At 41.1% G+C, this 27,281-nt stretch overlaps 3 protein-coding genes across 3 annotated transcripts; 1 reads left to right on the top strand and 2 right to left on the bottom strand.

The window, feature by feature from the left end:
• Positions 1 to 165: 165 nt before the first annotated feature.
• Positions 166 to 11,451, bottom strand: trmt1l (tRNA methyltransferase 1-like). Its single transcript, XM_058073413.1, has 16 exons — positions 10,871 to 11,451; positions 9,347 to 9,436; positions 9,220 to 9,282; positions 9,024 to 9,137; positions 8,879 to 8,943; positions 7,753 to 7,909; positions 6,286 to 6,406; positions 5,334 to 5,413; positions 4,965 to 5,208; positions 4,664 to 4,876; positions 4,380 to 4,570; positions 3,375 to 3,441; positions 2,050 to 2,213; positions 1,909 to 1,974; positions 1,713 to 1,839; positions 166 to 507 (listed from the first exon to the last, which is right to left on the bottom strand). The coding sequence occupies exons 1-16, from the start codon at positions 10,935 to 10,937 to the stop codon at positions 330 to 332; spliced, it is 2,007 nt and encodes a 668-aa protein (XP_057929396.1). The 5' UTR covers positions 10,938 to 11,451; the 3' UTR covers positions 166 to 329.
• Positions 11,452 to 11,477: 26 nt separating this feature from the next.
• Positions 11,478 to 17,028, bottom strand: prpf38a (pre-mRNA processing factor 38A). Its single transcript, XM_058073420.1, has 10 exons — positions 16,810 to 17,028; positions 16,353 to 16,512; positions 15,216 to 15,337; positions 13,872 to 13,957; positions 13,700 to 13,807; positions 13,529 to 13,632; positions 13,417 to 13,443; positions 13,254 to 13,339; positions 12,094 to 12,142; positions 11,478 to 11,907 (listed from the first exon to the last, which is right to left on the bottom strand). Exons 1-10 carry the CDS (start codon positions 16,937 to 16,939, stop codon positions 11,862 to 11,864), a joined length of 918 nt encoding a protein of 305 aa, XP_057929403.1. The 5' UTR covers positions 16,940 to 17,028; the 3' UTR covers positions 11,478 to 11,861.
• A 620-nt stretch (positions 17,029 to 17,648) lies between these two features.
• Positions 17,649 to 27,165, top strand: orc1 (origin recognition complex, subunit 1). Its single transcript, XM_058073406.1, has 17 exons — positions 17,649 to 17,993; positions 18,106 to 18,233; positions 19,282 to 19,454; positions 20,309 to 20,699; positions 20,789 to 21,062; positions 21,134 to 21,193; positions 22,633 to 22,740; positions 22,810 to 23,032; positions 23,100 to 23,206; positions 23,279 to 23,380; positions 24,564 to 24,735; positions 24,844 to 24,951; positions 25,243 to 25,392; positions 25,507 to 25,626; positions 25,704 to 25,873; positions 25,938 to 26,025; positions 26,791 to 27,165. Exons 1-17 carry the CDS (start codon positions 17,905 to 17,907, stop codon positions 26,983 to 26,985), a joined length of 2,658 nt encoding a protein of 885 aa, XP_057929389.1. The 5' UTR covers positions 17,649 to 17,904; the 3' UTR covers positions 26,986 to 27,165.
• The last annotated feature ends 116 nt before the right edge of the window (positions 27,166 to 27,281 follow it).

Below are 27,281 nucleotides of genomic sequence, written 5' to 3'. Positions count from 1 at the left end.
ATGTGTGTTATGAAATATTATAACTAACACGGTAATTGCACAGGTATTTCAAATATTATACCTTGAGTTACGTTGTTCCCATCAGGAAAACACTGCCCTCTAGCGATGTTGTGGGGAATTACAAGTCTAATTTCACCCATTAGAGTTGAATTATAAGAAACGTAGTTTTGCACCACAATTTTATTATTATTATTATTATGACAAAGGAAGCAAAAAAAATATGACATTACCAAATACAAAAGTCATTTTAAAAACAATCAGAAACTGATAGAACAGAGGAATAAAACAAAAAAAAAACAAGAGAGGTTTATGTTGGTGGTTGTTCACGTTCACATTGTTGCATCTTGGCTCACACTCGGCTTGCCAGGATAAGCAGGAATGCTGTATTTGCCCAGGACAGACTTGAACTGCTCCAGCGTGGCGTCGGTTCGAACCCCCGTTGGGTCAAAGTGAGTACGACTCACCCGGAAGCCGGCTTCTGTCAGGTACTGGAGAAATTTGTTTAACCTGCAGAGAAGATTTGAAGGAGTTTAGTTTGTGTACTCGTAAAGTATCGCTGGGGGACGTACTTAGTGTACTCGTTTCCTCATATCTACGCTAATGCTTTGCCACGCCTGCTTCACTTTTTTCAAAAACATAAATCATGCTGGATGCACGGTGGTCGAGTGGTTAGCACACAGACCTCACAGCTAGGAGACCCGAGTTCAATCCCGCCCTCGACCATCTCTGTGTGGAGCTTGCATGTTTTTCTCCGGGTACTCCGGTTTCCTCCCACATTCCAAAACATGCTAGGTTAATTAGCGACTCCAAATTGTCCATAGGTATGAATTTGAGTGTGAATGGTTGTTTGTCTATATGTGCCCTGTGATTGGCTGGCCACCAGTCCAGGGTGGACCCCGCCTCTCGCCCGAAGACAGCTGGGATAGGCTCCAGCACCCCCGCGACCCTCGTGAGGAAAAGCGGTAGAAAATGAATGAATGAATGAATGAATGAATGGTTGTTTGTCTATATGTGCCCTGTGATTGGCTGGCCACCAGTCCAGGGTGGACCCCGCCTCTCGCCCCAAGACAGCTGGGATAGGCTCCAGCACCTCCGCCTCTCGCCCCAAGACAGCTGGGATAGGCTCCAGCACCCCCGCCTCTCGCCCCAAGACAGCTGGGATAGGCTCCAGCACCCCCGCCTCTCGCCCCAGGACAGCTGGGATAGGCTCCAGCACCCCCGCCTCTCGCCCCAAGACAGCTGGGATAGGCTCCAGCACCCCCGCCTCTCGCCCCAAGACAGCTGGGATAGGCTCCAGCACCCCCGCCTCTCGCCCCAAGACAGCTGGGATAGGCTCCAGCACCCCCGCCTCTCGCCCCAAGACAGCTGGGATAGGCTCCAGCACCCCCGCCTCTCGCCCCAAGACAGCTGGGATAGGCTCCAGCACCCCCGCCTCTCGCCCCAAGACAGCTGGGATAGGCTCCAGCATCCCCGCCTCTCGCCCAAAGACAGCTGGGATAGGCTCCAGCATCCCCGCCTCTCGCCCAAAGACAGCTGGGATAGGCTCCAGCACCCCCGCCTCTCGCCCAAAGACAGCTGGGATAGGCTCCAGCACCCCCGCCTCTCGCCCAAAGACAGCTGGGATAGGCTCCAGCACCCCCGCCTCTCGCCCAAAGACAGCTGGGATAGGCTCTAGCACAAATGTCTGAATAAAGACAAAAAGTGGTACTGACTTGGGCATGTTCATGCCACGCATGCTGTGGCGGTGGATGCTGTAGTAGAACGGCGGATGTTCTAAAGTCGAATCCGACTTGAGCTTCTTCACAGTGTTGCCCGACTCTTCTCCCGTTTTCCTCTTTCCTACAGACACGAAAAAAAATAATAACATGCACGACCTTGAAGGTGAGTTCAAGAGTGAACGCGACGAACCGGATGAATCAGCGGGACATGACTCCTCCTCGCTCTGTAAGGTCTTAATGACGACGCCGCACTCCACTGGAAGGTCGAATCATCACAGTTTAGTTGTCGCCAAAAAGCAGCAGACGCAAAAAGGATGTTTTTTTTTTTTACCCTGGTTGGTGAACGCCGACCCTCCGTGGATTACCGGCTTTAAGGTGGTGCACTCGGACTCGCAAATGAGAGTCTTGACGAGTGGCTGGATGTCGTCCATACTGTGCTGCACTGCTGCCAACAGCATCTTCCTCAGGAAGCCGGTATTGAACAGAGAGCCGGACCTGCACACACACACATTTACATTTGTCTTGCATCTCCGTTAAGAGTCGCAGGTTTTAAAAGCAAAACGGTTAAAAAAATTAATTAAAAAAATATACATAAATGTATATTAAAATTAATAAATTAAATACAAATAAGGAACTATTTTTTATATATTTTAAATTTTTTATTTTTTATTTTTTGAGGGCGGCACGGCGGTCTAGTGGTTAGCACACAGACCTCACAGCTAGGAGACCAGGGTTCAATTCCACCCTCGGCCATCTCTGTGTGGAGTTTGCATGTTCTCCCCGTGCATGCGTGGGTTTTCTCCGGGTACTCCGGTTTCCTCCCACATTCCAAAAAAAACATGCTAGGTTAATTAGCGACTCCAAATTGTCCATAGGTATGAATGTGAGTGTGAATGGTTGTTTGTCTATATGTGCCCTGTGATTGGCTGGCCACCAGTCCAGGGTGTACCCCGCCTCTCGCCCCAAGACAGCTGACCCTTGTGAGGATAAGCAGTAGAAAATTAATGAATGAATGTTTAGTCATTATTGTGTTTGTGTATGGATATCCATCCATTTCTAGCTAGCTATCTATCTATCATTGCAAGTTAACTTGATTGCAATTGTTGCTGCTCAGGGTGGCCCAACCATTTTATTTTCCCCTTCATTGGCCTTCATTCATTCATAGCTAGATATCTATCATTGCAAGTTAACTTGATTGCAAGTTAACTTGATTGCAAGTTAACTTGATTGCAATTGTTGCTGCTCAGGGTGGCACAACCACTTTATTTTCCCCTTCAATGGCCTTCATTCATTCATAGCTAGCTATCTATCATTGCAAGTTAACTTGATTGCAATTGTTGCTGCTCAGGGTGGCCCAACCACTTTAGTTTCCCCTTCATTGGCCTTCATTCATTCAAAAAAACATGGTAGGTTAATTGGCGACTCCGGTTTCCTCCCCCATTCCAAAAACATGCTAGCTTAATTAGCGACTCCAAATTGTCCATAGGTATGAATGTGAGTGTGAATGGTTGTTTGTCTATATGTGCCCTGTGATTGGCTGGCCACCAGTCCAGGGTGTACCCAGCACACCAAACATGTGCCTCCGAATGCAACATTTGTCAAACGTCCTTCAGCAGTGATTCCGATTGATCGTATGGAAGAGAAGGATATCTTTACCATAAAGGGCCCAGCTGCACGGCAGTCTTCCCAGGCAGACTTCCATGACAGTTGCAGGGCAGCGTCCCTAAAAGAAACACCCACATTTTTTATATTCTTCCTCACTTTCATTGCATTTCAACAGTTTGGATCATTTTCTACTGCGGCTTTTAGTTTCTCTCTGACAACATAAACAAACGAAAAGTCCAATCTTCAGTAACGACATAAAAATATGATACTTTGATACAGGTTATCACATGGTTTGTCTGGTATCAGGCCAGGCCATTCATTCATTAATATTTTTTTATTTTATTCATTTATTTAAATTTAAAACAAGTTCAAAAACTGGTTCAATACTAAAATAAAATAAACAAAATAAATAAAAATAAAATAAATTAATAAAATAAAAAATATTCATTCATTCATGAAGAATAAATTAATAAAATAAAAAATTATTCATTCATTCATGAATTATTTTTTATTTTATTAATTTATTTTTTTGTCACATACCGAAGTACGAGGTGATATGGTACCCATATTGATGTTTAGTAAATACAAGGATGAAGAGTCTTGAACCAGTCATGATGTGCTATATATATCACTATATTGACACTTACTATGGTACCCATCATGGCATTGGATGCTCATATCACCTCGTACTTCGGTACCGGACAAAAAATAATAATAAAAAATAAAAATTAATAAAAACAAAAACTTGAATTATATTAGGAAAGCAGGAAGTGAACAAATGTAACAGTTATTGATTGTAAAAGTACCAGATGGAGGAGTAGGATTTAATAAGCTTTGCTTCTTCCTACTCCTTGTGGACATGTGGAACTGGGAACTGATTATGGGATGCACTCAATTGGAATCTGATGCATGTTCAAATGAAATTAAACCATTACCATTCTCATACGTTAGACTTCAGGCCTCAAGTCAAATGTCAAAACAAAATAATAATAAATAACCGTATGTTGAATTATGAAGACGTAAGCAAAAGCGGCACATCCCGTTCCCTGAACTCACCATCTACCATGTTGCCGTGCTTGAGGAAGATCCTTTCCTCACACCACTGGCAGTGAACCAGTTTTCTCAGCTTCTTTGCCGAATCGTCAGCTTGCGTGGGACCTCTGAGGACTCGAACCACCACCAGGACGAAATGTTCCAGCGCCACTGCCAGCAACACCTCGATTCCTTTGTTGCAGCGGGCGGCTGCTCTGCAGGGTAGATAAATAACGCAGCGTGGCGAGATAATCAAGATAATCGAGATAATCCCCACACGGTTTCTCCCCGAGAGTCGCTCGTCTTACCTCGCCACAGTGGCCACGACCGTGCGTGCCGCCAGCTCTTTGAAGTACTCGGTGCGTACGATGTGAGTGCCGTAGTGCCGCAGGGTCACGTTGGGGGACTTGGCGAAAAGCGATCCGGTGTCCGTGGACGTGACGGAGACGATGCCCATGTTTCGGACATTCCTGAAGGCGGCGTCCAAGTAATTCACGGCCGTACCGAACGGATCCAAGTGACTGAGAGAATCAAACGATGAATCGTTCGAAAACGTTCATTACATCCTGACAAGCATGACAGATCTTTCCAAACCTAACGAGAACCTACATGTAGTCAAAGGGTCGTAAATGCATCATGACGTTGGCATCCATCTTCACGACTTCCACCGTGGCGACGGGATCTTCCTGAACTTCACCTGCAGGTTCCTCAAGTCCCTCAGAGCCTCCATCCACCTGGATTTGATTCAGGTCACAGTTTTCCTTGATCATTTTCACGCAGATTTCACTGATGTCCGTGATGGTCACTTTGACGGCGTTGTGAAGATGCTTGGCCCATTGCAGGCCGGTGATGCCTGAAACACACAAATTACATCAAATACTTCCGGAGCCCCGCCCACACCAGGAAGACCAAGCAGAAGCCCACCCACATCAACCCCCCCAAACAGGCACAATATGGAACAGATGCAAGATGTCTCACCCGTGGCTCCGAAAGCATCTAAACACTCCAGAGGGCTCCTCTCTTTCGCCAAAACGGCCAACGAGCAGAAGACGAGCTGTCTGAAACGTGAATAGAAAAAGTGGGGGTTATCACAGGATGCCATTAAAATGGGACAAGATTCCTTCTAAAACAGGGGTCTCAAACTCAATTTACTTGGGGGCCACTAGCGCTCGGGTCTGGGTGAGACTGGGTTTTCCAAAAAAAACAAAAAAACGCATTTATTAAAAACAAAAAAATTAAAAAAACTTTGCTTTGGTTCCGATTTTCTACAAGAAAAGCTCTGATAAAACATTCCACTGTTTTCAAATATTCATTCATTCATTCATTTTCTACCGCTTTTTCCTCACGAGGGTCGCAGGGGGTGCTGGAGCCTATCCCAGCTGTCTTCGGGCGAGAGGCGGGGTACACCCTGGACTGGTGGCCGGCCAATCACAGGGCACATATAGACAAACAACCATTCACACTCACATTCATACCTATGGACAATTTGGAATGGCTAATTAACCTAGCATGTTTTTGGAATGTGGGAGGAAACCGGAGTACCCGGAGAAAACCCACGCATGCACGGGGAGAACATGCAAACTCCACACAGAGATGGCCGATGGTGGAATTGAACCCTGGTCTCCTAGCTGTGAGGTCTGTGCGCTAACCACACGACCGAAAACCTGTTTATGACTTTCTAAATAGAGTTTTTAAACATTAGAGCCCTGTAGACAAAATAACAGCCCTATAGTTTTCCAAAAACATGCTAGGTTAATTGGCTAACTCCAAATTGTCCATAGGTATGAATGTGAGTGTGAATGGTTGTTTGTCTATATGTGCCCTGTGATTGGCTGGCCACCAGTCCAGGGTGTATCCCGCCTCTGGCCCGGTAGAAAATGAATGAAGGAATGAAAAGAAGATGCTTCCAAAGCCAAATCGTCCAACAAACCTGTTGCTCTTCATCTTGCGGTTGAAGTAGGTGTCACTTTTCTGCGGCGTGTTGTACATGGGGAGCAGCTGCACATGCGTGTCCAGTTCTTTCATGATTTCATACACCTGACCAGACGATGCTGTCAATCACACAGAGACATAGTTTAGGGTGTGTTTACTAGGCTTCCACAGTATATTTAGTACTCAAACAACCACTTCCTGGTTCTGTGTGGTGTGCGACACATGTCACTTGTGCATGGAGGGATGTATTTAGTATTTTTAGAGTAGTCAGTGTACAGCCTGTAAAGGTTGAAAATGAGTCAACAGGCGACCACGGTCTGGGGCTGCACAAGTGTTGCCGTCCACTGAGGGGAAACGTACGTACCTGAACCCAACCGAGCACCCGTGACAGGCAGTCAAATTATATTAATTAAAATAAATTAATTATTATATTATAATATAATATAATTTAATAATTAAATATAATATAATTTAATAATTAAATATATTAATAATAATTAAATATATTAATAATAAATATGCGGCACGGCGGTCTGGTGGTTAGTGCGCAGACCTCACAGCTAGGAGACCAGGGTTCGGTCCCCGCCCTCGGCCATCTCTGTGTGGAGTTTGCATGTTCTCCCCGTGCATGCGTGGGTTTTCTCCGGGTACTCCGGTTTCCTCCCACATTCCAAAAACATGCTAGGTTAATTGGCCACTCCAAATTGTCCATAGGTATGAATGCGAGTGTGAATGGTTGTTTGTCTATACATATGTGCCCTGTGATTGGCTGACGACCAGTCCAGGGTGTACCCCGCCTCTCGCCCGAAGACAGCTGGGATAGGCTCCAGCACCCCCCGCGACCCTCGTGAGGAAAAAGCGGTAGAAAATGAATGAATGAATAATAAATATAATATATAATATTATATTAATATTCATATTCAAGGACGTGTGAGGCGTCACCAGATATTTACACGGCAATACTGCTGCTCGGGTCACGGTCTGGGGCTGCACGAGTGCCGCCGTCCACTGAGGGGAAACGTACGTACCTGAACCTAACCGAGCACCCGTGACAGGCAGCCAAATTATATTATTAAAATAAATTAATTATAATATTACAATATAATATATATTAATAATTAAATATAATATATTAATAATTAATATAATATATTAATATAACATATTTGTATTTATTTATTTGATTATTATATTATAATAATTATATGATATATATAATAATTATATATAATTATAATTATATAATAACTAAATATAATTAATAATAATTAAATATATCAATAATTATTATAATATATTAATATAAAATATAATATTATAATCATTATAATAATATTCATATTCAAGGACGTGTGAGGCATTGCCAGATATTTACACAATGATGGCTGTGTTGGCTTACTATTTCCTCTTATGACTACCATGACTACTACGATCACAGCCCTCAAGCGTGTGATCAACTTCTCACCAGGCTCTTCCGGCAGAAGGTCTGATCCACCCGAGTAGCTGGACTTAGTCTCTCCCTTGTTGATGTGGCGTTTCAAGTGGCTGACCATATCGGTCTTGCGGGCGATGGTGACTGAGCAAACCACGCAGTGGTAGTGAGCCACGTGTCTCCCCGACACCTGCAAGGATCCGTACATCTTCATCATTTTCACTCAGGGGAGATCATGTGCTTGCCAGATTAATCCACTAACTAGCACTTAACTCATTCAATACCAAAGGCGTAGTATATACGTTTTTATGAATGAATGAGTCTTAAGTTTGATATGGATGCTGTATGGTATCATGTACCCAGAAAAAATTATTACGTTTGATTAATGTTCATGTTAAAGGTTAAATAACTGTTAATAGTTATCCTCCCTATCCGTGTGGAAGTGGTAAGTCTTTGGCTATTTAAGTTTAAAGGAAATAACTTGAAGGCTACCGTTTAGGTCGCTAACTCTCTAGTTTGCGAGTTAGCATGTGTCTCAAGACCCTGCAGTTGCGCAATATGTTGTAAATAAAAAAGTATAAATGTGACTATAGTCGTGTTTTGTCATGTCTACAGGGCTCTAATAATGCTTTGTTCATTTTAAATCTGAAAAAAATAATTTGTCTACCCACCAACTATATGTGGTTTCTTAAGTTTTTATTATTTGCCAATTTATTATTATTATTATTATATTTATTTATTACTGATTGATTGATTTTCTTTATTCTTGATTTGTTGATTTATTTTTCATCTTATTTTGTGCAGAAAAATAAAAATTAAGATATTTGAGAACAGTGGAATGTTTTATCAGAGCTTTTATTGTAGAAAATCGGAACCAAAGCACTGAAAAAGTTTGTATATTTTTCTGTTTTTAATAAATGCGTTTTTTTTTTTTTTGAAAACCTGATGCGGCCCGGCCTTGCCCAGACCCTAGCTCCAGTGGCCCCCAGGTAAATTGAGTTTGAGACCCCTGGTGTACATATATTTATACTGTATTCTGTATATTTTGTATTTTCATTTTTTTTAAATAGATGTGTCTGCACCTACTTCACCAAAACAAATTCCTAGTACGCGTCTGGCAATAAAACCATTTCTGATTCTGATATCAGTGTCGACTCACCTGATCTCCGCTCAAACTTGGTTTGGGATTTCTACAGGGCAAATGGCAGATGCACATCTTCTGGCCTAATAATAGTCAAAAACAACGATAGATTAAAAGAAAAGTGTATGCATGTGGAATAGCAACCAATGCGTTCCTTTCCCACCTTCAAACTCCACATAGACTTTCCAGTGAAGGTTATGCAGGTGTCTGCGCAGCTTGTGGTTGTAGCAGGCTTTGAACTTCTCCTCCGGACACAGAGGACAAGACTTGCGTCCCGCTGGTGGGTAGAAACAAAAATTAGTCCTCTTGTATCCGACTTAGTCTCAGTTTCCCGTGTGGCGCGTTTCATTTCGACTCACCACCGTTGAGGTCCACCAACATCTCGAGATCCTCCAGTTTAGTTTGGATGGAGATGTGTCTGTCTGTGGGCAAGAGCACGGTTAGCGCAATCTTATGATTTTAAATCTAAATGATTAATTTAGTCACCGGTAGTGGTTGAGGGCTTGGCATCGTTGTCTGAAGCCGTTTCGTCCTTTGTTGGCTTTCCGGGAACTTCATCAGTCGAGGCCACACCTTCTTCAAAACACACAAAAGAAACTACTTCTTACATTTCTGGCATATTAGCACCACTTATTTTCACGAGAAAACCACTAAATAAATTATGTGCAGCGCATATGTACGAGGTGCATTATTTAAAAAAAAACAACTTAAACTGTATTATGGAAAGCAGGAAGTGAACAAATAAAAAATAAAATAAATAAAATAAAAAATATATTCATTCATGAATAATTTTTTATTTCATTAATTTATTTAAATTTAAAACAAGTTCAAAAACTGTTTCAATACTAAAATAAACAAAATAAATAAATATAAAATACATTAATCAAATAAAAAATTATTCATTCATTCATGAAAAATAAAATAAATTAATAAAATGAAAATATTCATTCATTCATGATTTTATTAATTTATTTTATTAATTTTTTTGTCACGTACCGAAGTATGTGGTGATATGGAACCCATATTGATGTTTGCTGTTTGATGTTCAAGAGTCTTGAACCAGTCATGATGTGCTATATATATCACTATATTGACACTTACTATGGTACACATTATGGCATTGGATGCTCATATCACCTCCTACTTCGGTACGAGGTACATTATTTTAAAAAAAACCAAACTGTATTATGGAAAGCAGGAAGTGAACAAATGTAACAGTTACTGATTGGAAAAGTACCAGATGGAGGGGTAGGATTTAATAAGCTTTGCTTCTTCCTACTCCTTTTGGACATGTGGAACTGGGAACTGATTATGGGATGCACTCAATTGGAATCTGATGCATGTTCAAATGAAATTAAACCATTACCATTTGTCATATTATGTTAAATTATACATATAAATGTACTGTATTTAGGTACAGTCCTAATCAGAACTACAGTATTTCCTATTTTGATAATTGTATTTATTGGAAAAATAACCTGCCTAAAAACCCTTAAAGCTGTTTACGCTAAAGCTTAGTAGTTTTATGTTTTGTATTTTGTTACTTTACTTCAAAAATGCTGACAACTTAATTTTCTTGATTAAAAACTAAATGTTATTTAAGGTATCTGATACAAAAGCATTAAACGTAAAAGTAGTGTTTGGATTGTTTACAGTTCAATTAGTGTTTATTTGAAGTATTTTATTTAGTGTAGGTGTTGTGTAGCTACAAAAGAGGACTAATTTTATTGACGCCAAATGAAATATAACACATTAATCTGCTGGTAAAAATACATACATTTGAGCAACGTTAAGTGAAGACGCTTTATAATGTACGTGCTAAGCTAACCTTTTGTTATTATTTGGGTCCTACGGCGGAGCTCCGTGGTGAGGCCCATGTTAAGTTGAGCGATAACAAACTTGGAATATGTGGACCACAGATGATATTGCCAAGATGAAAAGGTGGCTTCGTTTCAAATAGTAAAACAAAATGCGTTTAAAAAAAATAACAAGCGGGTATAATTTACTTACGTTCCTTCGCGACGACCTCCTGGTGGAGCTGAACTGCGTCCGGCTCATTGAGCTCAGCGTCCGCCATTTTTACGTTTCGAAACCAGCGGCGGCTTTACGTAACGTACCTAAGGCGGTTTAAAATACGTCACCACGTCTTACGTCAAATATCTTACGTAGCATTCGCTAATGGTTGGCGGGTTGAGGGATTTGTAAAGTTAAATAGTTTTTAACTTGAAATGTGTTAAAATGCGACATGTGATCGACTAAATTGAAACCATTAAGTCACTGAAGTACAGAAATTATAGTTTTAAGCGTTGGAAAATGAATGAATTAACGTTTGAGGTAGTCACGTGACATTCACGTGACCGTTCCAAGCAATACCGCCTCTTTTTTTCCCCCTTTGTTTTTTTTTTTTTTTAAAACGAACACAATTTTATTGTGGAACTCCATTACATTCGTGGTTTATTTACTTCTTACTTTATAGAGAGATGTTTAAAGTTTTAATGAAACAAAAAACACATGACTTGTGTGTGGTATGCTAGCTCATTTACCGCCCCCAAAATTGTATGCTAGCTCATTTACCACCCTCAAAATTGTTTGCTAGCTCATTTACCCCCCCCCCCCCCAAAATGGTTTAACCAGAGTAATGTTCTATGAAATAAATCATAAAACGTGTGAATGTTTTTCAAAATCCCAATTAAAAGAGAAAAAAGTTAATGCGGTAGAAAAGAAGCTATTGTATTACTGAAAACTCAAAAATATCGACAATGTTTTCAAGCTAAAACCACTACCAACAAACAAACACTGTTTGTCCCAATTACTACTTTTTTTTTTACTCACTGGAATGTACTTTCTTTGTAGTTATACTTCCTCCAATTCTCAGGATGCATTCAAAAGTAGTAACCGGTGACTTTAATCATGCCGTATGAGCCAATATAGGCTGGAAATATCAACAAGACTGATTGGAAACATCCGTTGTTGGTGTAAAAAAAATAAAAATAAAAAATAACTACTGGTTTCCCCTTCGACTCTTCTTGTGACTCTTCTTGGAACTCCTGTAGCAAAAAGAAAAGACGTTAAAACATGAATTTAACATTACTCCCCGCAACTAAACATTAATTACGTGGAAAATAAAGTATTTCTCCAAAAACATAGCATACTGAAAAAGCACAAGGGTTGAAATAAATCATGAAAAATGATGACCATGAAGTTCAGTCCTTAAAAGTATGGAAGAATTTCACCTTTCTGGTGACTTTGAGTGGCTGCGATGTCTGTGGCTTCTGTGGTGACCTGGTTAAAAAGGGAAAAGAGACCACTAATAATTATTACACTGAAATATGGAGCATCATTTATTTGTTGGCCGAGGGCCGTCTAGACTCCCCCCGACTGTCACCCTTCCGCTTCATGTGTTGTTATAAAGGTGTTTTTCCCTCGGGGAGCATATATATATATATATCACTATATTGACACTTACTATGGTACCCATTATGGCATTGGATGCTCATATCACCTCCTACTTTGGTACGGGACAAAAAATAAAAAAATTTAAACACTAAAAATAATAATAAAATAAATTAATAAATAAAATAAATTTGCTAAATACAAGGATGAAGAGTCTTGAACCAGTCATGATATGCTATATATATCACAAGATTGACACTTACTATGGTACCCACTATGGCATTGGATGGTCATTAAAAAAATAAAAATTAAAAACAAATAATAATTAAAAAATAGAATTAAAATATATTAAAATAATATAATTAAAAATATACATAAAAATTGTAAACATTTTTTAATTAAAAAATGTATAAAACAAAATTATAAACAAAAACTTAAATTATATTTGGAAAGCAGGAAGTGAACAAATGTAACAGTTATTGATTGTAAAAGTACCAGATGGAGGGGTAGGATTTAATAAGCTTTGCTTCTTCCTACTCCTTTTGGACATGTGGAACTGGGAACTGATTATGGGATGCACTCAATTGGAATCTGATGCATGTTCAAATGAAATTAAACCATTACCATATTTTATTTCATGAAGCCATTTTTTCATGCTAGAAATGGCAAAAATGATTAATAACAGGCCATATTATCATTCATAAACATATATTTAAACAACCGACGACGAGTGGGTGTTTTTATTGCAAATGCTGAGCTGAAATCTGAATAGAACGTCAACGCCAAGGTAGGGGCGAGCAGTGTGTCAATGATAGCTATTAGCACGGGCATACCAACCGCACAGACTTTCAGTTCGATACACGCATGCATGATTTATGAAATGAATATTTGACAGGCATCATACAGGACTGCATATTGCTCTCCTTGCAAACAGGGACTTTACATCTGTTGATGTATTGTCTGACTTTAAAAGGCAAAAAGCCGTGCTTGCGTCGCTCACCTGGAGACCGATGGCGTCGCTCTCGAGAGCGGCTGCGGTGGCGGCGGGGGCTTTTGCTGCGATGGCGCTCTCTTCTAGGAGAAAGGCTTCATAACACACGACTCGTGTTAACGGCACATGGATGCCAGACATCGAGATTTCTCACCGCTGTCTACGTTTTTACCTGCGTCTCTTTGGAGACCTGCTCCTCCTGGAAGTACAGAAATGAGTACTTTAGTACTACAATACCGAGTACGGTTTCTTCATGTCTGTTGGCAGATAACTAAAAGTCTGACCGTCTGGGCGAGCGGCTGCGTCTGTGACGAGGCGACTGGGAGCGGCGGATTCTGTCGTCACGGTAACCGCGTCTGTGAGGTTCAGGGGTCGCCACCCTCTCGGGCTGCGAGCGGAAAGACACGCAAAGTCAGCGCGGTTGACTAACTGACGACAAATGAGCGTGTGGTTACCCTCTCTTCTTCGTCGTCTTCCTCGCTGCTCTCCACTTCATCCAGGTCTTCCTCGAGCGCGCTGATGCGCGGGTCCAACATCTCGGCCTCCTCCAGGACCTGTCTCTTCTGCGAGATGAACAGCAGCAGTGATTGCAGTGCAACACGTCTCGGACGCACACCGGAATGCTACCTGAAGCCGAGGCAGGATGATGTCACACACTCGCTCCTCGTGGAGAAGATTGTTGATGAACTCATCCACATGCATCAGCTCAAACTCTGAAAGGAGGCTTTTATTAGTAATGGTAATGGTTTCATTTCATTTGAACATGCATCAGATTACAATTGAGTGCATCCCATAATCAGTTCCCAATTCCACATGTCCAAAAGGAGTAGGAAGAAGCAAAGCTTATTAAATCCTATCCCTCCATCTGGTACTTTTACAATCACTAACTGTTACATTTGTTCACTTCCTGCTTTCCATAATACAGTTTAAGTTTGTTTTTATTTTTTATTAGTATTATTTTTTGTCTATGAATTTATTTTAATTAATTTATTTTATTTTTCATGAATGAATGAATAATTTTCATTTTATTAATTTATTTTATTTTTATTTATTTTGTTTATTTAATTTTAGTATTGAACCAGTTTTTGAACTTGTTTTAAGTTTAAATAAAATAATAAAATAAAAAAATATTCATGAATGAATGAATATTTTTTATTTTTTTATTTCATTAATTGATTTATTTTTATTTATTTTGTTTATTTTATTTTAGTATTGAACCCGTTTTTGAACTTGCTGTAAGTTTAAATAAATTAATCAAATAAAAAATTATTCATGAATGAATGAATCATTTTTTATTTTATTAATTTATTTTATTTTTCATGAATGAATGATTATTTTTTATTTTATTAATTTATTTTATTTGTATTTATTTTGTTTATTTTATTTTAGTATTGAACTTGTTTTAAATTTAAAAAAATTAATAAAATTAAAAAATATTCATGAATGAATTAATATTTTTTTAAGCAGGAAGTGAACAAATAAAAAAAATTATTCATTCATTCATTCATGAATAAAATAAATAAAATACAAAATTATTCATGAATGAATGAATAATTTTGTATTTTATTTATTTATTATTTTTTATTTGTTCACTTCCTGCTTTCCATAACACAGTTTAAGGGTTTTTTGGGTTTTTTTTTTTTTTTAAGTAATGTACCTCGTATCGAAGTAGGAGTAGAAACTCCCCATTTATCAAACTAAATGAAAAACCACATGCAAATGATACGCTCTGAAAAACATCTATTTCAACACACGGGTGGCTCCTCCCCTTCTCTCTTCAATTGCCACTGTTGACTCGCCCCACTATCTAATCCAATCGAATTAATATGTCAATTCTAGTATCTGCCATCGGAACATCCCATTCTACGCGTCCCCATCAAAGTCAATAGATGCTCAGCGTTTGTTTTATTATCAGCCTCTACCAATAAACAAATCAGACGGTGATTAAAATAAAAAAAAATACATATTTACCCCCATTTCTATTTTGGGTCTTGATTTTTCTGTAGTCATTGAAGAGGGGTTCCAGGTAGTTGTAACAATCCACCGCCGTGCCCGTTAGCCTCATGTACATGGCGCCAAGTAAACGGACGTACCTAAAAAAACAAAACAAACAAACTTTAGATTAGATTCAACTTTATTGTTATTGCTCATGTCACTGGTTATAAATACCTTATTAGTAAGTAAATGTAGAAATATCAGCTTTTACAGAGTTTTTAGAGTTTTTCTTTCACTTATTGGAATAACCCCGTACTGAGAGTCTTACCTTCATCTTTTTTTTGAGGGGGGGGGGGCAAATATATGAAACATTACAGTGCATTTCTTACATCAATCAAAATATAACTTTCCATTATTTACATTTGTATTCAACTATCTGATCACAAGCCCAAAAGGAGTAGGCTGAAGCAAAAGCTTGTAAATATCTTAGGATAAGATATAATCATGTTCATGTTCATGCCACAGTCTTGTTTTCTCCTGTTATTATTATCATTTCATTATTCTATTATTCTTTTTTTATTATGAATTTATTTTATTTTTATTTATTTTGTTTATTTTATTTTAGTATTGAACCAGTTTTTGAACTTGTTTTAAATTTAAATAAATTAATAAAATGAAAATTATTCATGAATGAATATTTTTTTATTTTAGTAATTTATTTTATTTTTCATATTATTATTATTTATTATCAATTTATTTAATTTTACAGACTCCATTTCTTCGTGTAGAGTGCTGTATCATTCTGTCTGTTTTTCTGAAATCTGCAGTATTTATGCTTTTATTGTCAATTTATTAGCCCAGTCCCCCCCCCCCCCCCCACCCCCCAAGTGTAACATTTACATATCATTTTCTGGATTGCATGTGCCTTGAAATTTAGTTTGGATTGTAAACAAACTTTCCGCAGCAACCCATATATACATACATATACATACAGGCATCATACTATATGTTTTTTCTTGAATGTTTCAACTTTATGCAGCTATAATGATGTTATTTTTCCTCATAATATTATGTTGTTCTCCCAAAATGATGTTGGACAACGGACACGACCGGAGTCGAGGAACAGAGAGCGAAACCAGGATATCAAACATCGAACTTGACGTTTCTACTCACTTAAACTCTTCGTTTTTTATGAACTCGACAATGATGTCCTTCTCAGGTTGGATCTGCAGCAACTTCAGCGTAAGACAGATGAAGGGAGTGGGTTTGATGTTTCCTCCAAACACTCCACCGACATATCTCAGCTCCATGGCTTTATCCACAACCAGCTCCGCTGTGGAAGAAAAGCAATAGAGCCCAATTCAGTTCCAAAGTGGTGGGTACTGTCTCTTTAAATCTCTTGCTTTCATTCATTCATTCTTCATAGTTATTATTCAAGCACGAGTAATACTTATTAATTATAGCAATAATTATGATTTTTGGTGGTTTATGCGTACATCCTGCTTGAAATGAGCTATATAATCATTGTGTGTATAAAATATGGACATTGTGTTGTCCCATAAAATACCGCTCAATTACATACAACAAAACGTGAAGCTAGCCTTAGCTAGCTAGGAAACACGCCACTTACCGGTCAAACCGAAGCATTCTTCTTTCCAGTACTTTGACTCGTAGATTCGAGTCCGGATAATCTTCTCCACCAAGTACTGTGGATTCGTACCGTGGATACTGGTGGCATCTTTAACTGTTCTGTTAGCCATTCGTCCTCCGAGATTTCCTTCTCACCAGCCTTTTCCGTTCTTTTTCTTCTTCTACGACTTCTACTTCTTCTTCGTCGTCGCTTGACGGAGGATTCGCTTTGGTGTACACTACCGCCTTCTTTCGGCGAGGAATGTTTATACACGAACTACTTCTATTTTTTACTTGAAAAAATCTGTAATAATTTATAATTTTGTTGCTAAAATATTGATACAGATGCCACTTTGGTATTCAGCAAGTGTAGTTCAATCTAATGGCAGTTGAAATATTCCGTAGTTAAAGGACAAAAAACATACTATTTTTTCTCATTCTGTGCGCAATGAAAATGCGCAAACGTCATGATCTCAAACGTTGGCATCGTTTAACATGAGAATACAGCATTCTAATAACATTTAATTAATTAAAAATTAAAAATGTTTTCGCTATTATCTAAATATAGTTTCCTCTGGTATAGTTTTATACTTTAAAACTGGTAACTATAACGTAAAATATTAAATATTATGCAAAATGACATAAATTATTACATTTATCACAATTACATTACAATTACATTATTTTTGTTGGTGTGTGTTTGAGTTAAACGGAAATAGAATTTGCATCCTTATATTATTGTGAAACATTATGCGTCACTTCCGCTATTGGCAGACACGCGCATAGCCGATGGACTCTCGTACCGAGGCAACGATGATGACGCGAAAAAACAAAGTATACAAAAAATATATAAACTGTAGAAGATACGTTAACAAATAAAACTAAATACAAATATTTAAGACAAAGAAACATATTAAAATATACCCCGATGGACGTTCATCCGGGTTATCGCGTTGTGTTTAAGCATTACGGAAATGACGTAACTTTCGCGGGAAACTTTCTTTTCTAGTCGAAACTCCAGAAGCGTGTCATTTCTCCCCTTCAGACCGCCGAGGATTTTTTTCAAATAATCTCTGCCTTGCTTTGCAAAGCCAGGATGAGAACCAGACTGCGAGTCAGACGGTTTTACACATGGAAAGGAGAGCCTCTCAGCTTCGACAGGAAGGTGAAAACCTACGAATACCGGTGAGATCTTCAACAATAAAGCACGTTATTTCGAAGCTATTGCTAATGCTGTACTGTACATTTAGCAGTGTTTACTTATTTGTAGATGCTAATATCCGTCTCTTTGTGTCAGATCTTTAGTGATCAGTGTGGAGGGTCTCCCCAGGCCCACCGTCATCACCGTGGGTCAGCACATCCTCATTGAGGGAGAAGATGAAGACAACCCTTATGTGGCCAAAGTTGTCAAACTTTTCGGGGATGGTGAGTCACGCACGATGAGGCTGAAATGTGCTGATTTAGGCGATTTAATACAGCCTATTATTATTATTGTAATGACCCTTATGGGTATTATGTGTTGTGTGTTGTATTTGCATGTGTTGTCATGGAGAGATATGTTCCGGGGTTGGGAAGGAAAAGGGGTGACGGACAGGAAGTGAGGCAGAGAGTAGACCTTGTTAGGAATCCTTGTTCTTTGGACCTTAATAAAAAAACGGCTGTTGTTCCGCCCGTCTGGTCTGGTGTTTGGCAGAGCGTAGAGTGTTGTTATTATTATTATTATTTTGTTACTATTTCTATTATTATTATTATTATTATTTCTATTTTAATTATTTTGTTACTATTTTAATTATTATTTTGTTACTATTTCTATTATTATTATTATTATTTCTATTATAATTTTTATTTTGTTACTATTTCTATTATTATTATCATTATTGTAAATTTTACATATTTTTGGCCTAAATGAAGAATTTCCAGCATAAAAATGGCTACATTTAAAACAATACAAATACTAGATATGGGCATGCCACCCATGCTGTGAACACTGACGGCTGCATATTATTATTATTATTATTTTATTTTATTATTTTATTATCATTATTATAATTTCTATTATTATTTTTTATTTTATTTTTATGATTTTATTGTATTATTATTATTGTAAATTTGACATTTTTGGCCTTAATGAAGAATTTCCAGCATAAATATGGCTACATGTAAAACAATACAAATACTAGATATGGGCATGCCACCCATGCTGTGAACATTGCTGCATCACAGGCATACCCATAATAATGCATTTGTGATGTGATGGTATGCAGTGTTCTACACTGGTCACTAGGTGTCAGTGAAGCTGTCATATTTCCTCTTATTATGTCTACTATATCGGGTGATATGAGTGTAATGGTGACTATAGGGGTGTTATTTCATGTCTGGAGCGCTCTAATAATGTTTAAAGTTGTATTTAGAAGGTTGTAAACAGGTTTTCTATGATCCAACTACAAAAACTGTACGTTTTTTCTGTCTGCAGAGAATGAGCGGCAGAAAAAGGCGGTGGTTCAGTGGTTCGTTCGCGTGTCCGAAGTGCCTGTGAGCAAACTGCAACTGCTCGGTCGAGACCCGCACCCGCAGGAGATCTTCTACTATCAGGGAAGAAGCTGCGATGACGAGATCAATGCTGAGTCCATTCTCAGACCCGTGCAGGTGAATGATCGATCGATTGCGAAAGATCGCAATTAAAATACGTTTTTTATTAATGTTTTTTATGCAGTTCATAGCTTTGTATGAGGGTAAACTCACAGTTTTTATATTATATTTGTTCATAATATAAATATATCTGAATGTATTTATTATTCAGCAACTGATAAATTCATTGTAATAATAATTACATATTTAAATTATTCTAAATACTAGTCATACATTTAATACAGTTCTTCGCCATAAAAACATACCATGGAACGGTTTGAATGACAAAGAATGCTGACATGCTAACTTTAGCATGCTAGCACCTAGCATATCAGCGCTAAGTGTAATTGACTAATATGCTAATACGTAGCATAAAAGTGTCTACCTGTGAAAAAAGGCATACTAAAAATACCGCAATGCTAATATTAGCATGCTAATGTTAGCATGCTAATACCTGGCATCATAGTGCTTTTTTTGCATTTTATAAAGTATTTCTATGGTAAAGTTTCTCCTCTTTTCCCCCAAGGTGAAGCATCTTGTATTAGCATGTTAATGTTAGCATGCTAATACCTGGCATCATCGTGCTTTTTTTTCATTTTATAAAGTATTTCTATGGTAAAGTGTCTCCTCTTTTCCTCCAAGGTGAAGCATCTTGTATTAGCATGTTAATGTTAGCATGCTAATACCTGGCATCATCGTGCTTTTTTGCATTTTATAAAGTATTTCTATGGTAAAGTTTCTCCTCTTTTCCTCCAAGGTGAAGCATCTTGTATTAGCATGCTAATGTTAGCATGCTAATACCTGACATCATAGTGCTTTTTTGCATTTTATAAAGTATTTCTATGGAAAAGTTTCTCCTCTTTTCCTCCAAGGTGAAGCATCTTGAGGGACCAGCTCCGTTCCCCGACTGCGGTGATAAAGATACTCTATACGTGAAGTTGTCCTGGGACACCAAGGCTTTCAAAGTGGTGGACTCGTCCCTCGTGTCACCCGGCTGTCCTACACGCCACCCCGACCAGTCGCCTCCCAGCGTGCCGCGGTCTCGTCGGGCTTTGCCGACCCCCGATCCCGCCGTCATACGCCGCGCGGCTTTGTCGGAGCGGCGATACGACAGAGCGAGCATGAGCGCGGGAAAGCTCGGCGGCATGGAAGCCGAGTCCAGGCACTCGGCTACAAAATTGTCGGCTTCAAAATGCCTGAGCGTGACGAGAAGGAACACCTCAGCCAGAACGCCAGGAGTACGGAAGCGTCTGGAGCTCAGCAGTGAGTCGTTCGTTTTCAAATATGGTGGCTGTTTCCAGTCCTGTGTACTCCTTCGGACAAGTACCGATCTTTTCTTCATGTGATTTTAGGTCAAGAGAAGCCGTCGACGTGTGGTGATGACGTTTCGGATGAAATCCTGGATGAAGTGCTACAATCGGAGCTGGAGTTGGCTCAAAGGTTGCCATCATCTCCCCCTCAGGTGCTGCATCATTCCCAAAATTTAAGCCCACTCAGGAAGACGCACAAAGCAGCCGTCGAGCCGGACTACATTTCCCTGAAGCCCTTGTTGGTCAAGATGGACAGCGTGTCTGTCTCGCAGGTTCACAGTCTTCCGTCTTCAAGCAGGGATGCGGCTTCCTCCCGGTGAGACACACGTTCAATTTCTGTATCATTTGATTCATGAACTGGGTGATGTTAATGTGTCGTTCAAACAGAGGTACGACTCCTCGAAGCAAAGAGTTGAAAACTTTGAAGGAACCTGCCCTCGGCGTGTTGTAAGTCCATTTTCTCTCCCTCGTAATTTTTTTTCCCCCGCCAAACCATGATTTTTTTTATATTCTTACCCTTAGTCATAAATAAGAATCGCCGATATTTGCGTTTTTCCTTGTATCGGTATCAGCCGATACACGCGTGGGTTCGCGGATGTATTTTTCCACTGCATGATTTACAGTCAGGCATCCGCGGATAAATAGATATAATATAGATCAGGGGTCTCAAACACGCGGCCCGACACTAGTTTGAGGCCCCCGCCTTGATATGAAAGTTTAATGTTAGTGCGGCCCGCGCAAGTTTGATATGGATGCTGTATGGTATCATGTACCCAGAAAAAATTATTACGTTTGATTAATGTTCATGTTAAAGGTTAAATAACTGTTAATAGTTATCCTCCCTATCCGTGTGGAAGTGGTAAGTTTTTGGCTATTTAAGTTTAAAGGAAATAACTTGAAGGCTACCGTTTAGGTCGCTAGCTCTCTAGTTTGCGAGTTAGCATGTCTCAAGACCCTGCAGTTGCGCAATATGTTGTAAATAAAAAGAGTATAAATGTGACTATAGTCGTATTTTGTCATGTCTACAGGGCTCTAAAACGTACTTTGTTCATTTTAATCTGAAAAAAAATCATTTGTCTACCCACCAACTATATGTGTTTTCTTAAGTTTTTATTATTTGCCGTTTTATTATTATTATATTTATTTATTACTGATTGATTGATTTTCTTTATTCTTGATTTGTTTATTTATTTTTCATCTTATTTTGTGTAGAAAAATAAAAAGTAAGATATTTGAGAACAGTGGAATGTTTTATTATAATTATAATAATTAATATTTGTTATCATGGTAATTTTTTCATGTAAATTGAGGGATCAAAAGCAATATCGGCTCAAGCAAAATCGGCCATCGGCTAAGGGTGATGGAAAAAAATCGGCATCGGCCCCTAATGTTTACATTTCAATAAATATTTGTTTAAACATAAGACCTGTAATATTTGTTATCATGGTAATTTTTTCATGTAAATTGAGGCATCAAAAGCAGTATCGGCCACAAATATCGGCTCAAGCAAAATCGACAATCGGCTCAAGGTGATGGAAAAAAATCGGTATCGGCATCGGCCCCCTAAAAAAACATCGGTCAATCCCTAGTTTTTATATTTCAATAAATATTTGTTTAAACATAAGACCTGTAATATTTGTTATCATGGTAGTTTTTTCATGTAAATTGAGGGATCAAAAGCAGTATCGGCCACAAATATCGGCTCAAGCAAAATCAACCATCGGCTAAGGGTGATGGAAAAAAAATCGGTATCGGCATAGGCCCCAAAAAAAACCATATCGGTCGATCCCTAGTCATAACAGACACATGCATCATATTTTTGTATGAAAGATGTTATGATAACATACATATTTATGATGTACCTTTTATCCTGCTGCGTTGTTTAGGCCCGAAGTGGACGATGAGAACTCTCCCACGCTGCCACTCGGTACGACACCGAGAGGATTGAAAAGAAAGTCTGCTCGACTGGTGGCGACTCGAATCCGAAAGCAACTGTGAGTGTAAAGACTTGATCTTTCCGGTTCGATTCCCGGCTTACATGTGCTTTCTTCCTGTTGCTGTAGTAATCTTCTCAATGAATCCAAAGCCCTGGACTCCGACACTGGAGACGAGGAGGACTTTGTTCCAACCGGGAACGCCTTCCACAGCAGCGATGAGGATGATGAAGTGATTCACAGTGATGAAGAAATACTAGCTAAAAAAGGTAGACATGCTACGGCTGGGCCTCGCACGCCTCGTCCAACCAAGACCTCATCCAGGACGCCTCGTAAAACACCCAGCAAGAAGGTACGTATTCCATCGTCATGTGGACTTTAGGAGATGTTGCTGTACTGATTGATGTCCGCTTGTACAGGCAGCACCCGGGACCCCACACACGCCTCGTCATGCCACCCCGTCCATGCCTAGCAGGACCATGCCAGCGCGAGAGCCCGCTAACATCCTGGAAATGGCCCGAAGCAGGTAAGAGTACGACACAATCGGCCAGACTCGGAAGAGAAATATCGATGTCTTACGAAGATGTCTGCTTTCCAGGCTGCACGTATCGTCGGTGCCCGAGTCGCTCCCCTGCAGAGAGCAGGAGTTTCAAGATATTTACAACTTTGTGGAAAGCAAAATCATCGACGGCACCGGAGGGTGAGAGTACAATCCCAGCTGTCTTTGGGCGAGGGGCAGGGGTGCCGGAGCCCATCCCAGCTGTCTTTGGCCGAGAGGCGGGGGTGTCGGAGCCTATCCCAGCTGTCTTTGGGCGAGAGGCAGGGGTGCCGGAGCCTATCCCAGCCTTCTTTGGGCGAGAGGCGGGGGTGCCAGAGCCTATCCCATCTGTCTTTGGGCGAGAGGCGGGGGTACCGGAGCCCATCCCGGCTGTCTTTGGGCGAGAGGCGGGTGTGCCAGAGCCTATCCCATCTGTCTTTGGGCGAGAGGCGGGGGTGCCGGAGCCTATCCCGGCTGTCTTTGGGCGAGAGGCGGGGGTACCGGAGCCCATCCCGGCTGTCTTTGGGCGAGAGGCGGGGGTGCCGGGGCCTATCCCAGCTGTCTTTGGGCGAGAGGCGAGGGTGCCGGGGCCTATCCCAGCTGTCTTTGGGCGAGAGGCGGGATACACCCTGGACTGGTGGCCAGCCAATCACAGGGCACATATAGACAAACAACCATTCACACTCACATTCATACGTATGGACAATTTGGAGTGGCTAATTAACCTAGCATGTTTTTGGAATGTGGGAGGAAACCGGAGTACCCGGAGAAAGCCCACGCATGCACGGGGACAACATGCAAACTCCACACAGAGATGGCCGAGGGTGGAATTGAACCCTGGTCTCCTAGCTGTGCGCGCTAACCACTCGACCGCCGTGCCGCCCTGCCCGAAGTGTTTTTCCCCAGGCCATCGATACATCGTTATTGTCGAGCCCTGAATAGTACTGAATGTAGTACAAGTACACTGTACAAGAATATTCATTTTAGTTTGTATTTAGCACCTGAAAACACCAGTACTTTAAGGGTACCTTTGTGGCCCCCTCAAGCAGGTATTTACGTACATTTGACTAAACTGTATACTACTACCACATCACTACTACTATGAGGAGAAGCAGAGGTAGTCGCCTGCTGTGGCCCAGCAAGGTGCACTATGCTCGGGCACACGCTCCAAGCAGCCTCTGCCGCCATGGAGGTCAGTAGAACCAAAGTGTAAAGCAGGAGGAGGCACCTGGCATGGCCCGGCAAGGTGCACTGTATTCTGGCACACGCTCCGAGTAGCCGGCATGAGGCCACGGCGGTCTCTGGCAAACCTTTTGCAATTTTCAAAATTTATTTTCCTTTTCAGGTGCATGTACATCTCGGGCGTACCAGGGACAGGAAAAACCGCGACAGTCCACGAGGTGATGCGCTGTTTGCAGAATGCAGCAAACATGGATGAGATCCCATCCTTCCGCTTCATTGAGATCAACGGCATGAAGATGACAGACCCTCATCAGGCCTACGTTCAGATCCTTGAGGTGCGTATGAGCGTGTCTCGGAGTATTGCATTCCATGTTCCATCATTCCTGGATCGTGGATCCCCATTGGTTCCTCTGTCTTTTTTTGTGTTTTACCTGGTCGTGCAGAAACTGAGTGGTCAGAAGGCCACAGCCGACCATGCGGCTTCCATCTTGGAGAAGCGATTCAGCAACCTCGCTCCCAGGAAGGAAACCACCGTGCTGCTCGTGGATGAAGTAAGATGATTGAGTTTTTAGACCCGACCTTGACATGTGGATTTCCGTGAAGTTTCCGTAGTCAAGAGCATAGAAAACCTGACTATGACTCTCTAAATACAGTTAGAGCCCTCTCGACATTAAATAACACCCCTATAGTAACCTTTACACTCCTATTACACAATATAGTAAACATAATAAGAGAAAATAATACATACACTAAATAAGACTGACTATGTGGCCCATGCTGGAGGGGGTTTGGACACCCCTGATCTATCATCCTGTATTCCGTCCTTCCACCGTCATCTGTAGTTGGACCTTCTGTGGACCAGAAAGCAAAACGTGCTGTACAATCTTTTTGATTGGCCGACACGTCGTCACTCCCGCCTGGTGGTTCTGACGATTGCGAACACGATGGACCTGCCCGAGCGGATCATGATCAACCGAGTGGCCAGCAGGCTGGTGAGGCTTTGTGGCGTACCCCAGGGGTCAACGCTGGGACCCACATTGTTTTATTCTAAAGATAAATGACTACTTCAGAACAAGATTTCACATCGGATTTGTTGTCGTTTGCAGGGTTTAACTCGGATGTCGTTCCAGCCGTACGGATTCAAACAGCTGCAGCAGATCATCATGTCCCGCTTGAACAAAGTCAAAGCGTTTGAAGAAGACGCCCTCCAGCTGGTGTCGAGGAAGGTGTGTGTGTGTGTGGGTGGATAGGTGGGTGGCCAACTTCCTGCCTCCAGATATTTCAGCTGTGTTCTTCTCCTCAGGTGGCCGCTCTGTCGGGCGATGCTCGCCGATGTTTGGACATCTGCCGCAGAGCCACGGAGATCTGCGAGCACGCTGCCGCCAAGCCTTCCGTCCCGGGATTGGTCGGGATGAGTCACGTGATGGAGGCGCTGAATGAAATGTTTTCGTCCACCTACATCGCTGCCATCAAGTGAGACCCTGACACTTGTTCACCACCAACACCTGGATGGATGTGTGAAGATCTTTGTTTGCAGGTGTGCATCAGTGCAGGAGCAGGTCTTCCTCCAGGCGGTCATTGCAGAGTTTCGGCGATTGGGGTTGGAGGAGGCAACCTTCCAACAGGTAGAGGATGTGAATTCAAGTTCTTTCAAAAGTGGATCCAATGAAGATACACGTGCTTTCATGTTGTAGTTGAAAGTTGCAGTAACGCTCCTCAATTCGACCGAAAGCCACTGCTACCGTTATGTGTTTACATCATATTGTTATGGGCCTGCATCACATTCATCACATTGCTGTGGGCCTGTGTCACATTGCTGTGGGCCTGTGTCACATTGCTGTGGGCCTGTGTCACATTGCTGTGGGCCTGGGGTCGCATTGTTTTCCGGGCCTGGGGTCGCATTGTTTTCCGGGCCTGGGGTCGCATTGTTTTCCGGGACAGGGGTCGCATTGTTTTCCGGGACAGGGGTCGCGTTGTTTTCCGGGACAGGGGTCGCGTTGTTTTCCGGGACCGGGGTCGCATTGTTTTCCGGGACCGGGGTCGCAATGTTTTCCGGGACCGGGGTCGCAATGTTTTCCGGGACAGGGGTCGCAATGTTTTCCGGGACCGGGGTCGCAATGTTTTCCGGGACCGGGGTCGCAATGTTTTCCGGGACCGGGGTCGCAATGGTCACATGGTTATGGGCCTGCATCTTATTATTCCTCATACTTTTGGTTTAGATACTATACAATAAGACGTAAAGGGACTGTGTGACTGTAGCCTGTCATTCCAACTCCCGTACAGTAGATGGCGTTATAACACACCTCATGCACATTAAGGGTGGCTGTATAGGGCAAGCGCTGAGACGCCATGCAAGCCCGTGACGTGACGTTGTTGTGTGTTCCTCCAAGGTGTTTGTGCAGCACCAGGCTCTGTGTCGGGTGGAGGGCCTGCAGTCCATCGGCGTGTCGGAGGGTCTCGCCGTGTGTCAGCGTCTGGGCGCGTGCAGGCTGCTGCTGCTGGAGAACAGTCGCATGGGAACCCTGCAGCGCGTTCGCCTCAATGTGGGCCAAGATGACGTCCTCTACGCCCTGAAGTCCGACTAACGCTTTTTAAGGACGTTTTTTTTTTAATTGATATATGTAGTATTTTGTCCATCACTGCGTTATTAAATATTTATACAGTATGTGTTCCATAAGGGAGGTTGTATTTCCATCTGCTTTTATTTAAAATGTGTGAATTTGTCTTTGTAACGCCTGATGCATTGTCTATGCACTTCTAATAAATGTTATGTACATTATGTATTTTGGTGTTGTGGTATGAATTATTCTGAGTATCGACAGTACAAACTAAAGTGTAGCAGTGTTATTTTCTTGTACTTCCACCGCCAGGTCTAACATAT

The sequence above is a fragment of the Doryrhamphus excisus genome, chromosome 5 (assembly GCF_030265055.1).
Source record: "Doryrhamphus excisus isolate RoL2022-K1 chromosome 5, RoL_Dexc_1.0, whole genome shotgun sequence".
NCBI classification, from domain to species: domain Eukaryota; kingdom Metazoa; phylum Chordata; class Actinopteri; order Syngnathiformes; family Syngnathidae; genus Doryrhamphus; species Doryrhamphus excisus.
Note: the sequence above shows the minus strand (reverse complement) of the source record. Positions and strands in the feature narration are given on the sequence as shown.